Source organism: Danio rerio, chromosome 4 (genome assembly GCF_052040795.2).
Source record: "Danio rerio strain M-AB ecotype USA chromosome 4, GRCz13ab, whole genome shotgun sequence".
Lineage (NCBI taxonomy): Eukaryota > Metazoa > Chordata > Actinopteri > Cypriniformes > Danionidae > Danio > Danio rerio.
Genome location: NC_141024.2, coordinates 68,760,205 through 68,774,678, shown reverse-complemented (window position 1 = coordinate 68,774,678; position 14,474 = coordinate 68,760,205). Strand labels below are relative to the sequence as shown.

Below are 14,474 nucleotides of genomic sequence, written 5' to 3'. Positions count from 1 at the left end.
GGTAAATCTTTATACTCACAACAGACACAGGTAAATAATACATAATTTAAAGCTTTTTTGGATTCTCTTGATCTTCCCTGTATTGGACGAGAACAAAATAGTCTCCTAACAAAAGAAATTACAGAGGATGAATTGGATAAAGCTATAAATAATCTTAAAAATAATAAAACACCCAGCAATGACCTTCTGAATGGTTCAAAACATTTAAAAAAGAGATATCCCCTCTTCTTATATCATCATTTAATTAGACACTTAAAGAGGCAGAAATTCCCCCTTCAGGAGGGAAGCAATTATCTCAGTCATACCTAAAGAGGGGAAGGATAAAACTCTTTGTAGGTCATTTAGACCTGTGTCTGTTTTAAATGTAGACTATAAATTATTTTTCTCTATTTTAGCCAAGAGACTTGAAACATTTTTACTAGATTTGATAGACATAGATCAAACAGGTTTTATTAGAAGACTCAAGATAAAATAAGAAGGACACTTCACGCAATACGACAAATTAAAAAAGATCACATTAAAGCAATTTTAGTTAGCCTAGATGCAGAGAAAGCTTTTGACTGTGTAAATTGGGAATAATTATTTAATGTTTAATATAGATTTGTATTTACAGAAAATACAGTTAGAAGCTTTCAATGTATATATTTAAACCCAGAGGCTAGGATAAAAATAAATGGATGTCTTTTAAAAAAGATAAAACTAGAAAAAGGAACTAGGCAGGGTTGTCCCCTCTCTCCCCTGATGTTTGCCATGTACATTGAACCTCTAGCCCAGGCAATTAGAGAAGAAAAATCAATTGGGGGGATTAACATTAATAAGGTAGACCATAAAATTGCTCTATATGCGGATGATGTGCTACTATATCTCTCCAATCCAGATGAATCACTTTCTAGTCTTCTTCTTGTTCTTAAAAGGTTTGGAGAACTCTCTGGGTACAAATTAAATATACAAAAAACTCAAATTTTATAATTTGGCTACAATTATATTGAACAATAAACTTCAACATAAATTAAATATTAATTGGAAACTAAACTCCCTTAAATACTTAGGAGTATGGTTAACACAAGATGCAGCTGACCTGTAATGTCACTGTCTCGGTCCCAGTCATTCCCCTCGCTGGCCAGCAGAGGTCACCATCACCAGACTTCTAACCATGACGTCATGCACAAGCACTAATTGCCACACACACCTGCAGCACATCACACTGATGAACCACACTCACTCATAAAAGCAGCTCACACACTCAGTCTTGTGCAAAGATTGGTGGGAAATGGATTTATGTAAAAGCACACTGGGAAGAATTTATGTCAGTTAGTGAAGACGGGTTAAAAACACTGGATAAAATGGAGATATCTGACAATGATGAAATAAACAACAGAATAGTAGCAGTAATTATGGAGACAGCAGAACAATATATTCTAAAGAGTTAAGGGGAAGGGAGAGGAAGATAGTGCCTTGGTGGAATGAGAAATGCTGAGAAGTCATAAAAAGAAAAAGTAAGGGATTTAAAAAAATTGAGAAATTCACATAACTTTTAAAGTTTAATAGAATATAAAGCTGTTCAAGCAGAAGTTAGGAGAGTATTAATGAAAACAAAAAAGAATACTGGAAGGAATTTTGTAACAAAATAGGAAGAAGTACACCATTAGAGGAAATATGTAATATGATTTTAAAAAATGAGAGGAATTAGAAAAGATGTGGAAATTCCTGTGCTCAAAGAAGGAAACGTGATGGCGGTGAATGACAGAGAAAAGGCTATGATGCTAAGAGAAGCATTCACCAAAGGAAAGTCCTCTAGAAATTTGGATAAAGTAAGGATCAGGGAGGAGGTGTTATCAAGTAATCCTATGATAAAGCAACGGAAAGAAGAAACGGGCAGTGTTTTGGATGTTCCGCTGGAAATGGCAGAACTAAAAAGAGTTATAAACAGAGTAAAAGAATCTTCACCTGGTTTAGATAAAGTAAGTTACACTATGATTAAACATTTAAGTGACAAGGCTTTGAGTATTATGTTAGATTTTTACAATAAGGTATGGAGAGAAGGTATTTTGCCAAAGAGTTGGAAAGAAACTTTAATAATTCCAATTAACCCTTAAAGACAGAGACAGCTGCCCGCAGCTAAAAATAAGTATTGCTCTTAAATGTTTAATAACTTTTAATCTGCTGATCTGATTGATACAATTCAAAGATTGGCATAAAGAAGAGAATCTGTTTCACATTACATTCGTGGACTTCCAGAGGCTCCGGAATCAGTGCGGTTACGTCATCAAAATTTGACAACGCTGATTTAACAAAGAAACGCTCGTCACTGTGTCTCTGGACAAACCAGACATGATACATTGATGCATTGTCCCTCCTCCATGCCCAGATTGGTTCAAACTTGCTATATCACAACCAATAAGCATAGGTTTCGCTTTGTGAACCAACAATGAGCTTTTTGAACAACACAAAATGAAAGATAGGCTGTACATTTACGCGCAGCTAAATAAAACGCAAAAAAAAAAAGTTTTGCATGAAATAATTCTTATACTAAGTATTTTTGCATGCACAGCAGCACAGAAACATGACAAAACAGTGACACAGCAAAGACGAAGTGCTGCTTTTGCTGTTTTCAAAAGACGCAAATGAAGGTGCGGCTGTTTGTCTGCATTGCAGACAACCATATCCATATCCATTTCCACAGACAACCATATCCATGCTGGCACATAAAACCCGATAAAACCTAAGGATGGTCCATATCGAATCAAGTTTAGTTATGTAACTATTTATAGTATAGTAAATATTTATATCTATTTTTACTGAGGATTTACACCATGTTTATTTGGACTTTGACGCATTATTTATTTTCTTATTTTTTTTATTTGTTCATTATAAGTGGTGTTTATAGTAACTGAAAATATATTATTTGGAAAAAGTCAAATTTGCTTCAGTGTTCTGTTATTTTGTAACATTTTTTTTCTGTTTAGTTTATTCCCAGAACTTTTGGGCACATACATTGTCAGTAAATAAATGCATTTTTTTCCCCCATTGAAAAACGCCTTGGAATAACATTGAAATAAATTGCTATAACTTGCTCAGGGAATTGTGGATGTTGACAATTTATTTTGGAAGTATAAAACATCATAGCATGTATTTCTAAAGAAAGAAAAACAAACAGATATAAGAGACAGATATAAGAAAAGCATTAATGAATAAAGAATCAGTGGGAGCAGTATTTTTTGATATTGAAAAGGCCTATGATATGGTATGGCGTGATGGACTGTTAATAAAACTGGAAAAATGGGAGTAGAAGGGAGAATGTTTAATTGGGCTAAAGATTTTTTGCAAGAGATCAATTAAGGTAAAAGTAGGAGAATTTCTAACTCAAACAATTGACAGAGAATGGTACTCCTCAAGGGAGTGTCATAAGCCCGTTGCTTTTCATTAAAATGATTAATGATGTATTTGAGAAGGTAGATAAGGGGATAAGTAGGTCCTTGTTTGCGGATGATGGAGCTTTGTGGTTTAGTGGAAGAAATATAGATTATATTGAGAGGAAAATGCAAAAGACATAAGGTTGAAGAGTGGTCATTTAAATGGCGTTTCAAGTTTTCAGTGGAAAAAACGCAAGTGGTCTTGTTTAAAAAAAGTAAAGGAACAAATTTGAAGTTAAGGTTATATAATCAACAGCTAGAACAGGTATCAAAAGTAAGATTTTTAGGTATGTGGCTAGATCATAGACTTGTATGAAATGAACATATTAAAAGGATGGAAGATAAATGCAAAAAGATTCTGAACATGAGATGTGTAGCTGGGCAGGTCTGCGGGGCAGACAGATTGGCTTTACAAACTATATATATTACACTGATTAGATCAGTGTTGGATTACGGCTGTGTAGTGTACAGTTCAGCAGCAAAGACTCATCTAGAGAAGTTAGAAAGAAAACAGGCTCAGGCATTAAGGATTTGTTGCGGGGCGATCCTAATATCACCTGTGTCAGCACAAGTCAAAGTAGGAGAAATGCCTCTTAATTTAAGGAGGAAACGGTAAACGGCAGTTTATTGGGTTAATCTAATGGGGCAGGAGGAGTCTCACCCTACAACTAAGGTTTTACAGAAATGCTGCGAGTATGGAAAAAGTGAATGTAACAGTTTTGGGTGGATAGTGGAACATTTAGTAGAGGAAGTGAACATTAAAGGGTAAAGTATATCTCCCAGACTGATTATACCTGCTGTACTTCTCTGGGTTCTCCCTCAACCAGTAGTGGATTTAAAAATGTTAGAAAATAGACAAAAAGAGGGAATGGGAGAATTGGAGGAAATGTATGTAAGGAAATATTTAATGGAACAATACGGAGATATGGTACATGTTTATTCAGATGCATCAAAAAATCCAGATAATGACCAGCTAGGAATAGCATATGTAATTCCGAAGTTCAATATAAAAAAAAAAAAAAGGATTCCAAACAAATTAGCAGTGTATATACAGGGGAAATGTTGGCAATAAGTTTAGCTTTACAATGGGTGAAAGATGTGGGAATTAAGAGTTTTAGTCTGCTCAGATTGCAGTTCTGCTCCTTTTATAAGCATTGAAGCAAAACATTCAGATTGTAGGCAAGATTTAGTAATTGAAGTATTACACGAGTTGTATAAATTAGAAGGAGAGAGTAAAGGTAGTGTTCATCTGGGTGCCAGCTCATGTGGGATTACAAGGAAACGAAGAAGCAGATAAAATGACAAAGCAAGCTACTATAGAAGAGAATATAGGAATGGAAGTGAATTACAGTAGAAGTAAAGTTAAAGCAAAAAAAAGAAACAAATAATGGGGAAATGACAGTTCCATTGGGAAGCAGCAAAGAATAGAAGACAAATGTACAATATTCAGCTAAAAGTGGGTAAAGCGAGGCACTCAAAAGGAAAGAGGATACTATTTTATCCAGACTAAGAATTGGGCATACTGGACCTAACAGTACATTGAAGGTAATGGCAAAGCACAGAACAGGTCTATGAGTGTGGGGAAAAATGAATCTGTTGAACATGTGATCATGCATTGTGAGCGGTATAATGAAGAAAGAAGAGAGTTATGGGAAGTTGTGAGTGGTATAAATAAGGAAGAAGTCAAGAAAGAGATTATGAGTTCGCATTGAAATTTTTATTAAATCCTGAGGTAGGAAGGCATATTAAGTACACTACATTGTTTAGATTTTTAAAAGATACAGGACTGATTAATAAGATTTCATTAGTAGAATTACTTTAATGCAGATTTATAAAGTTTAAGGTAGGGAGGGGGTTATTTTCTGAACCTGACATAGTGGGAGAAGTGAGCAGAAGTCAGAGGAACTGGAGACGCGGTGCTGGCGGATACGAACTCTCTCACTAGGTTAGGGGAAGGGATTATAATGGGAACAGTAGAGTCTCTGAATCAGGTCACAGGCAGGTGGGGGTAATGCACAAGAACTGGTGCGATCCGCCAAATAAAAACAAAAGAAGAAGTCCTGTGCGACGTCTTGTTCTGCCCTGTCTGACATTACAGGGCAAAATTATTATAATTTCAAAGATTATTATTATTATTATTATTATGCAGCACAATTAAGACCCTTGGCATGTTGGTGTGTTTTTGAAGTAGAAACAAGATGGAAGGAAATAGAGAGCAAAATTCAGGAAATACCAATTCAAGCATTAATAGGTAAAAAAAAAAAAAAAACTAATTTCCAGACGAAGATCCAGTATCTTAACCCACTAACAGAGTTTACTCTGAAAACTTGGTATACAGTGGTGAAGGAACTTCATTTGGAAAAACAAATTAAAATCTTGAATTGGGTGGAGCATGACTCTGATTTCAAACCTGGAACTATGGATAATAGATTTAAACGATGGGTATATTTAGGAATCTCTTCATTTTGTACAATTATAAAAGATGGCAGAATGGAATGCTTCCAAACTTTAAAAGATAAGTTTGGTCTTCTAAAGCAAGATGTATTTAGATCTTTACAGTTGCTGGACTATTAAATAAAATAAATACAGGATGAGGACTTGAACAACCAGCTTGTTCAGATTTTTGTACAGACATACAAGAAAAGTATGACTAAAAAAATTTCTAAATTATATAGAGCAATAAGTAATTCTAGAGGACTCTCAACAGACTATATAAGATTAAAATTGGAAAATGAAGTAGGCATTATACTAAATTAAGACCAATGGGTTAAAATATGTGCTGTCCCACACACCTCAACAAGCTCAAGAATGTGGCGCGAGTTTTGTTGGAAACTTTTTTTTATTTTTATTTATTTATTTTTTTTAATTACACCCAAAATTAAAACATTACAATCTGGGACTACTCATCCTTGTTGGAGGAACTGCGGAGTAAAAGAGGCACATCATGCGCATATATTCTGGCAGTGCTCAAGAATTGATAGTTTTTGGGAAATGGTGCACTCCACCATCTATGATATTTTTTATCTTTATATTCCTAGATCATTTGAAGTACTTTATCTAGGAGATTCCCCTATTAATCTTAAAAAGGAAAATAAATATCTATTTAAGATATTTTTGCCAACAAGTAAAAAAGCTATAACCCGGAAATGGTATAAAGAAGAGCCACCAACTAGATGAATGGTTCGAAATTATAGCAGAAGTTAAGGAAATGGAAAAATGACACATGCACTTGGATTACAATTAGAAACCTTTGAAAAGAAATGGAGTAAATGGCTGACTTTTTCTCCTCAACGACAATATAATTATAACTGAACATTTACATAATTCCATAGGTTATGTATCATTGTGAAAATATGTTTGGCAACCTTTTATTATAATTTATTTTATATTTATTTATTTTGAGGTTAATTTAATATTTTTATTCATATGTGTGAACATGGATATACATGTGTTGAATGGATGTATTTGCCTATACAATTATGTATATTTATGTATATGGGTATTTTTTTATTTGCTTGTTTTGTTCCCACTGGTTACGTTCCTAAAAAAATAAAAATAAAAACTAAGTTATAAAAAAGGGGTATATATATATATATATATATATATATATATATATATATCTCAAACAAGAGATGCAAGTAAAGCTTTAAGTAATACAATATTAAGAGTAAGTTTATCAAAACGAAGAACAGAAATTATCAATGTGTAACGGAGTAGGTTAAATCGCTCTTACCGTAATTTAGTGAAATGACTGACCAATGGGCACTGTACCAGTTTATAGGGAATACGCTGTTTTGTGACGTTTTAAGTGACAAGCACACACACACCCTTTGATCCTAGCATCAAGCATGCCAAGAATTATGAGACAAACACATTTCTAAGTCATCTTTCTGATCGCCATGAGGCGAGCATTGGTTTTTGTTATTAAGAAAATATGCAACTTAATAATGCAAAATAAAAGTATGTCCGGATATGGGGGTCCAAAATAAAAAAAATCCAATAAAGCCACAAGCCCCTCACGTCTATACGTCAAAGGAAATTAGCTGCGCAGATTGGAATCAGGTGGCAGGATTCTGCAAGCAAAAAGTAGGAAACAGAAAAATTAACACTGCAATGTAGAGAGAGAAAAAATAAAACGACTTTGACATTAGAAAATGAAGCAACTTGATGATAATTCTCACCTTTTCTGTGTTTCGCATGACCCAAGCGACACCAACAAAACGAAGCTCATTACATTAAAAGGACACTCAAAGAACCCCCTGAGAAGCAGGAGGACTTCCTGGCCAAGGTAGTCAAATCCAGGACCTCTGAAAATCCACCATCACAGACCAGGGCAGGCAAATGGAGAAACTTAAGTGCAAGGGTTAGCGACAGAGGCAACCGTCAGCACCAACGATGAAAGCTCCACCGACGACAGAGACGGCAACAAGGATGGTGACAACATAGCCTAGCAGGCACCTGCTTTGTCTATTCCGGATGCCAAAAGAAAGAGGAGTAAAGAGCTGGACGACCTCCTGCAGCCACTTTGGCCCACAAATCCAAGTACAAGGGAAAAGCAGAAGGAAAAGACAGCAAATCATAAGTAAAAAAATAAATAAATAAATAAACAAAACTCATGCTCCAGCCCAAACTAAATCACAGCTGATCCAAATAATTCAAAACTGTGAACACTTTTGATTGTTTGCATTAGCTGTGTTAGATTGGGGAGGGAGCAAAACGGTGCAGAGCTGCGGCCCTCCATGAATTGATTTTGAGACCCTGGATCTTGCTCATCTTGTGTTGGTCTCTGGTGGTCGCAGTCAGCATCAAAACATCCTGCAAAACTTTGGTCTCAATTAAAATATTCTGTGTTGTGTTCTCTAGGACATCCCTTTTTTTTTTTTTTTACATGAATAAATCAATGCTGTGGATCACCTTTTACGGCAGTCTGTTTAACAAATATAGATTAGGCAAAAACATTGAAAAAAAAAAACTTGTTAGTAAATCTCGTTCAGGCTGTCAATCAAATCCATTGACTCCGCCCACCGTGTCGACCTGAGGTAATTTGATTTCGGTAAGTAAAACAATTGTTTTGAACTTTTAAATTGATAAAATGAGATTTTGCCCAAACTTTTTGGTAAAACAGATCGCCCGCGTAGCTCACAAACTTTGTAATCTGTCGCTGAAAACGCAGTTTGGTTGTTTGTTGCCGATTTAATTTTGGAAAACGGGCACCTTTCCACTGAGGTCAAGTTGGTTTTTATATTCACACATTCGGACCTTGACCATTTTAATATGACTTCAGGCAGGATTCTTTGGAAAGTCAAAGTGGAGAAATCATATTAGCATATGAGACATTATTACAGTTAATGAAGTTACTTGGTGGTGCTCTGTTGCTGTCAGTCTTACCGGCGATTTCAGACCCATATATTGTTCATGATAATGCCTTAAACAATGTAGGGGGTTAAAATGTTACATTTCGAGTTACTTCGATCATTTTGAGGTTGTTAATATTATGCTATATATGAAAAAAACAATTAAATGCTAGCCGTGTCGGTTTCTCACAGTTCAAATTGATTTTTAATTACCTGTAGCGTACAGTCCACAGATAAAATTACTTATTGTTTTTATCAAGGAGTATCTTGCGTGGGCTTTACGACTCTTGGCTCCATGAAGTCTGGGTATCCGTGACACCTTTCGTTATCCAGAGCCACCCAGAGAGATAGGCCGGGAGCTTCAAAGACATTCCTGCCCAAACACACACACACACACCCCCGCACTCACAAGGACACTTGTCCAAAAAAAGAAATTGGGCTGAGAAATCAGGGACCAGCACAAAACTAAAATGTTATGCTTGCAAACCTTGTATCTCATTTCTGACCTTTCCTACCTGTACAACCTTATACATCTTATAACCTGTATGCTTGGTTCATTTAGGCCTTTTTAGAGCATAAACAATTTAAGTGTGGGAATTATGTTGTACTTTTTTTTTATGTACTTTTATTGTTGATGTACCTGTCCATGTCTGGTACCGATGAGATGCTGTTGACATTTTACAACACATGATGCATAGAGCATGATAATAACTTGCACTGCTTACATTCTTTAATGGCTCGTTTCCTCTGACTGGTACAGTATGGTACGGTTCGGGTCGGTACGGGTAACCTTTATCAGGCTTGCTTTTCCACTACCAAGGGTACCCTTTTGGTGGGCGTGGTGTATGACAGTTTCAGTCAACATCATTTTCGCTCAAGAAAATGTCTACAATAAAGCTGCACAGGTCGTTCACATATCAAATGAAAAGCACTTCTCACAAAATAGATGCTTTACACACATAAATGCTTGTGTTTAAATGTTTATTACAAACTTTTCTATAAACAGGAGTTGATTATAACTGCAGATCAATGACAGTGCAAAATAGCCTACTGTAAAATCTGTAATTATATTAAATAAATAAATAAATAAATGAACATATATGAACACATACAGACCCTTACAGTCTCCGATATGTTACCAACTACAGAAGAACTACACAAAGCAGACATTTCGTCCTTAATTAGGTTCAAAACAGCACAAAGTATAGCGTACAGTCAGAGCAAACCTCTCATCTGGAAGTGTAATCTTCAGCAGCACATGAAGCCTCTGTTATAGAGTCATTCCATCATTCCCAGTTCATATTAGTCCAAAGGGTGATAATAAAGATTAAAACAATGCAGTTTGTTCACATTTGCTGCAGAAATCACGTGCTCCTTGGCTTCGCCTTTTTTTCCGCGCCCCACTCTCGCGTTTGTCCTTTTTCTTTCTGAATGTCACTCTCGTTTGTCAATTTCTCACAGGATCGGGTTTCCAAAAGCTTGTCAATAATCAAGTGCATGTTATTATCATCAGCTCAAGAAGTTTATTATTTTAGATAGAGACGCGCGGCGAAAGCAAGGAAGATAAAGAAACCACTCGGGCTTCAGACTGGCTCGTAAAAAACTATGCGGCACAGGGTAAATCCGCTCTTCTCCATGGCTTTGTGGCTGTTTATCATGATGACGACAGGGTTTGTTTGCAGGATCGAATATGGCTGCATATGTATATATAATTCCGCTGTAATCTCTCGCTGTGTATTTCAAACATGGTGGGTCCTTTGTTTACATTCTGGCTTGTTGCGTCTACGAATGACGTATCTCTGTAAACCAATAGCGTTGAGCTGCGTGTGTAGCTCCACCTTTTGGGACCCTTTCTGCAGTTTGGGACCCTTTCGAAAGAGTCCCGAAAAAGTGGTACAGTACGGTTTGGTTCGGTATGCCTTTTGACAGTGGAAACGGCCATAAAAACGTACCAAACCAAATCGTACCACTCAGTGGAAACAGGCCATAATACTCTGAATTAATGCCTCTCCGCATGCTTTAGACGGACACTCAAATTTGCATATGAGCAGCCTCGAGATAAAGGAAGTGTCCCGCTTGAACGTTGCCCTGAAATCATTGATAGAGCATGTTGAGAGGGCAGGGCCACAGAGCTTAACCTTAAAAGCTGCCCCTCCCCAGACTCATGGCAGAATGCCTGAACAAATAACCGCTCAAGGAGACCACCCCGTTAAGGGGTCTAGCGGCTCCGAACCCACGTTTTCTTATTTTCCGGCAAAATAAACTCAGTTTAAAGTTGTGATCGCATTCCTCCAACCTGTATTGCAAACTCCACGCATCAAGAAGGACAGCACCGGAATCATCAGACAAAGAAGAGACTCGCATAAAGAGAGAGACCTCCAGACATTAAAGTCCAGGTATTTTTAGTTATGCGGATAAGCTGTGCCCCTTTTATCAAAAAGGTGTTTTTTATAATCTTGGTGATCCTTAATGGTGCGTGTGGAACTGAAAGATATTTTGCCACTCTTTATCTGAAATCTCTATTTCTGCGCTTTGCTATCTCACTCTGTTTGTTACATGTTCTATAGACCCGTATAGTCTATCTTCACGTGGTTTACCTTTTGTTCTATGTTTAATGTATGTTCGTGCGTTTGTTTGTTATCCGTCTGACTAGTCTATAAATCCCATTATAATCAAATGAATTGTATTGTTTGCCTCACAGAAAAAGTCACTGAAAGACAGATTCCCCTGCCTAGCTGTTATGAGTTGATTAAAACTTATGAATGATTAATCTACTTTACAAGAAGTAGTAATAATTCCCTTTTCTAAATAAATAGATTATTACCGTGTCCGCTCGGAAGAGCGGCGGCTCTGGTTATGTTTGTTTGGTCAAGTTAACAATAAATTATTCCAGAATGTTACTGATTAATATTAATTCGTTATTGTTGATAATTAATATTCATAATCTGAGAGTCCGCTCGGTTGAGCGGGCAGGATCATATACAATCATATGTTTGTTTGACCAAATTGACTAAAGCTTAAGCCAGAATATTAATAATTAAGAATAAAAACGTTATTGTTGATTATTAATATTCATAGAATGAGCTCATTTCTGTTATATACCTGTATCATTTCCATCCATCCATCCATCTGTTTATCTTTTTACATGTGTGTGTGTGTGTGTGTACATTGTGTCGTCAATATCCATACGTATGAACGTTACTAACTATGGGTTATTTCTCACTGTCCTATAAGGGTGGAGTGAAAGGAGAGATCAGCATTTCAGGTCGATAATGAAGTCAGATAAGCTGCATAGTTTGAGTGAAAGGTTATTTATACTCTGGATGACATGATGATCCAGCTCATCTACAATAACATCAAATTGTTTCAGGGGAAGCTGACCTTTTTTTCTTTTTTTACTTTTACCTGTCAAGATGACTACAGATTTGAACAAAACTCTCACACAACTTTGTTTAAAATTGTGTCAGTTTTACACGTGTCAAAAAAAAAATTATCTTTATGCTGCAGCGGAAATGTCTGAATGTATTTTTTTTACATAACTGCCATGCAAATGTCTAGTTACTTATATTTACATAGTTTTGTGTTTTCCTTGTTAAAAATTAGTTGGAGGTGGTATCCCCTTCGTTACATTTTTGTTACTTGAAACAAATGCATTTTGCATTGAGCATCACCGGGGGTCTGACTGAAGTTGCCTGCCTGATTTTTGCTAGAAGGCAGAGGTGGTACATTTGATAAAGGTAACCATCACATAATTCTACACCATAAAAGCTGCATATTTACATTAGTGCAGTGCAAGTGTTTAAAGTTTTTTTATGTTTACATTAGTGCAGAGCAAATGTTTGCTCAAATTGTTCTGTTATTTGTTTACAATAATTAATTGAAAATGAATGTTTATTATATTGACAACTTTATATTGCTGCAGTCAACAACATAAATTATGTTCAGTTTGTGTTTATATATATTTTTTTACATGAGTAAATTTAGCTTCATAATCTACTCTTTAATCTTTAGTTTAAGCTTTTACTGATGGGCAGAAGGCAAGCCATTGTGTAAATCTGGTTGATGCTTGCTGTAATAGAAAGAGAGGATGACTGTTCAGCTTGTTGCTGTGTGGACCCTCAGCCTTGTGATGAATGGCATCTCCCTCACAGTTGCTCTTACTCTGAACATGTTACTCTAGATGTTGTAGGATGTAGATGTATAAGTCAGATAGAAATGCATTAGGTTTTGCATATAAATATATGTGCTTAACACATTTGTTTTAGTTTGTTATTTGCCTCTTACATGACACTAGAATGTTTGGTGTGTGTGTGTGTGTGTGTGTGTGCGTGCGTGTGAGAGAGAGAGAACAGCATGCAAATGTTAAAACAAATCTAAACTACACTTTTATAAAAAATAAATAAATAAAAAATAATAATGTTCTCAAGTGTTAATCTTGCAGGTTTTTTTCCACATAAGTTTAGATTTTTTTACTATGTATTGTATAAAACTGTGTTTTATTCCAGGGGGACTCCAGTTCTTCGGCCTCACGCCTTTGCAAACACCTTGTTGGATTATTTTCAGCGCATTAATCTTAATGTTGGTCCTGTCTGAAAGAGATATAAGGTGTTTTATTTTCAGTATCATGCAATCTGACTTTTGGAAATCTTACACAGGGCTTACTCACGTTTTATGTTCAGCTCTGTCGCCATTAAGCAAAAAATGGCTTGTTGCCTTTCATCAAGCTTTTCCCTGCAATTAGTTTTTTTGGCCCAAAATTTCTGCAGGAGATAGTCCAGCTCCTCTTCATCCCGCTTTCTTTTGGCATCTAGCATTGGCAAAGCAGGTGCCTGCGAGACTATGTTGTCACTGTCCTTGTCGCTCTCTTTATAACTGTCGTCGTTGGCGCTTGCATCGTTGACACAGTTGTCGATGTCATCGTTGGCGCTATCATCGTTGGGTCTGTCGGCGCTGTCGTTGGGTCTTTTGTCGGATCTTTTGTTGCCGGGTCTTTTTCGTTTTCGCTGTCGTCGTTGGCGCTTTCGGTTTTGCTTTTGTTGGCGCTGTCGTCTTTGGAATTCTGTGTCCAAGGGTCCAAGGATTGTGCAGGGTGAAGTGTCGATCAGGGTGCCCAGTGGAAGGAGAGAACTCAGCGTGTAGCCTGCTGTCATCGTGCTCGTTGTCTGTGAGGATGGCGTCTGTTAAATACTCTCCTCCCAACGAGCAGCAGCTGCCCCTGATCAGCCCGTGATGAGGTGTGATCTCGGTGAGGGAGTCGTTTCCATGACGACGCTGCTAACCACACTGGCAGGTCTGCCACAATATATATATATATATATATATATATATATATATATATATATATATATTATATATATATATATATGAGCAATTCCAGTGTTATGGATGTGCCATTTGTAGTAAAATCTCAAAATATAAATTGACAGATGAAGTATATGTTAACACTATATTGAAACATCTCTTTATACTTTTTTTCAGGATGAAAATAGCCACAGAGTTGTGGGAGCAGAAAAATGTCAATTAGGAAACATTTTTTTATATTTAAAATTCGAAAAATAAACATGTGTTATGGATGTGACGAAACAGTCTGCAAGTTTACAGTATACAAGATACTTTGTAGAAATTCTTCAAATTAAACTGCACAACTCAACATAAACGGTGCTAATCGAAAAAATAAGTGTTGGACCACTGTAGTTCAAAGATGACT

General features: G+C 36.3%; 1 protein-coding gene across 2 annotated transcripts; it reads right to left on the bottom strand.

The window, feature by feature from the left end:
- Nucleotides 1-8,290: 8,290 nt before the first annotated feature.
- On the bottom strand, nt 8,291-13,933 carry LOC147845249 (uncharacterized). 2 transcript variants are annotated; one of them, XR_015484256.2, is made up of 2 exons: nt 13,434-13,933; nt 8,291-13,356 (listed from the first exon to the last, which is right to left on the bottom strand). XR_015484256.2 is itself a non-coding variant. In XM_087250621.2 (2 exons), exons 1-2 carry the CDS (start codon nt 13,915-13,917, stop codon nt 13,327-13,329), a joined length of 510 nt encoding a protein of 169 aa, XP_087106747.1. In that variant the 5' UTR covers nt 13,918-13,933; the 3' UTR covers nt 8,291-13,326. The 2 variants fall into 2 exon arrangements, 1 of the variants encoding a protein (XP_087106747.1); XM_087250621.2 differs by having other exon boundaries at nt 8,291-13,352.
- Between the last annotated feature and the right edge of the window lie 541 nt (nt 13,934-14,474).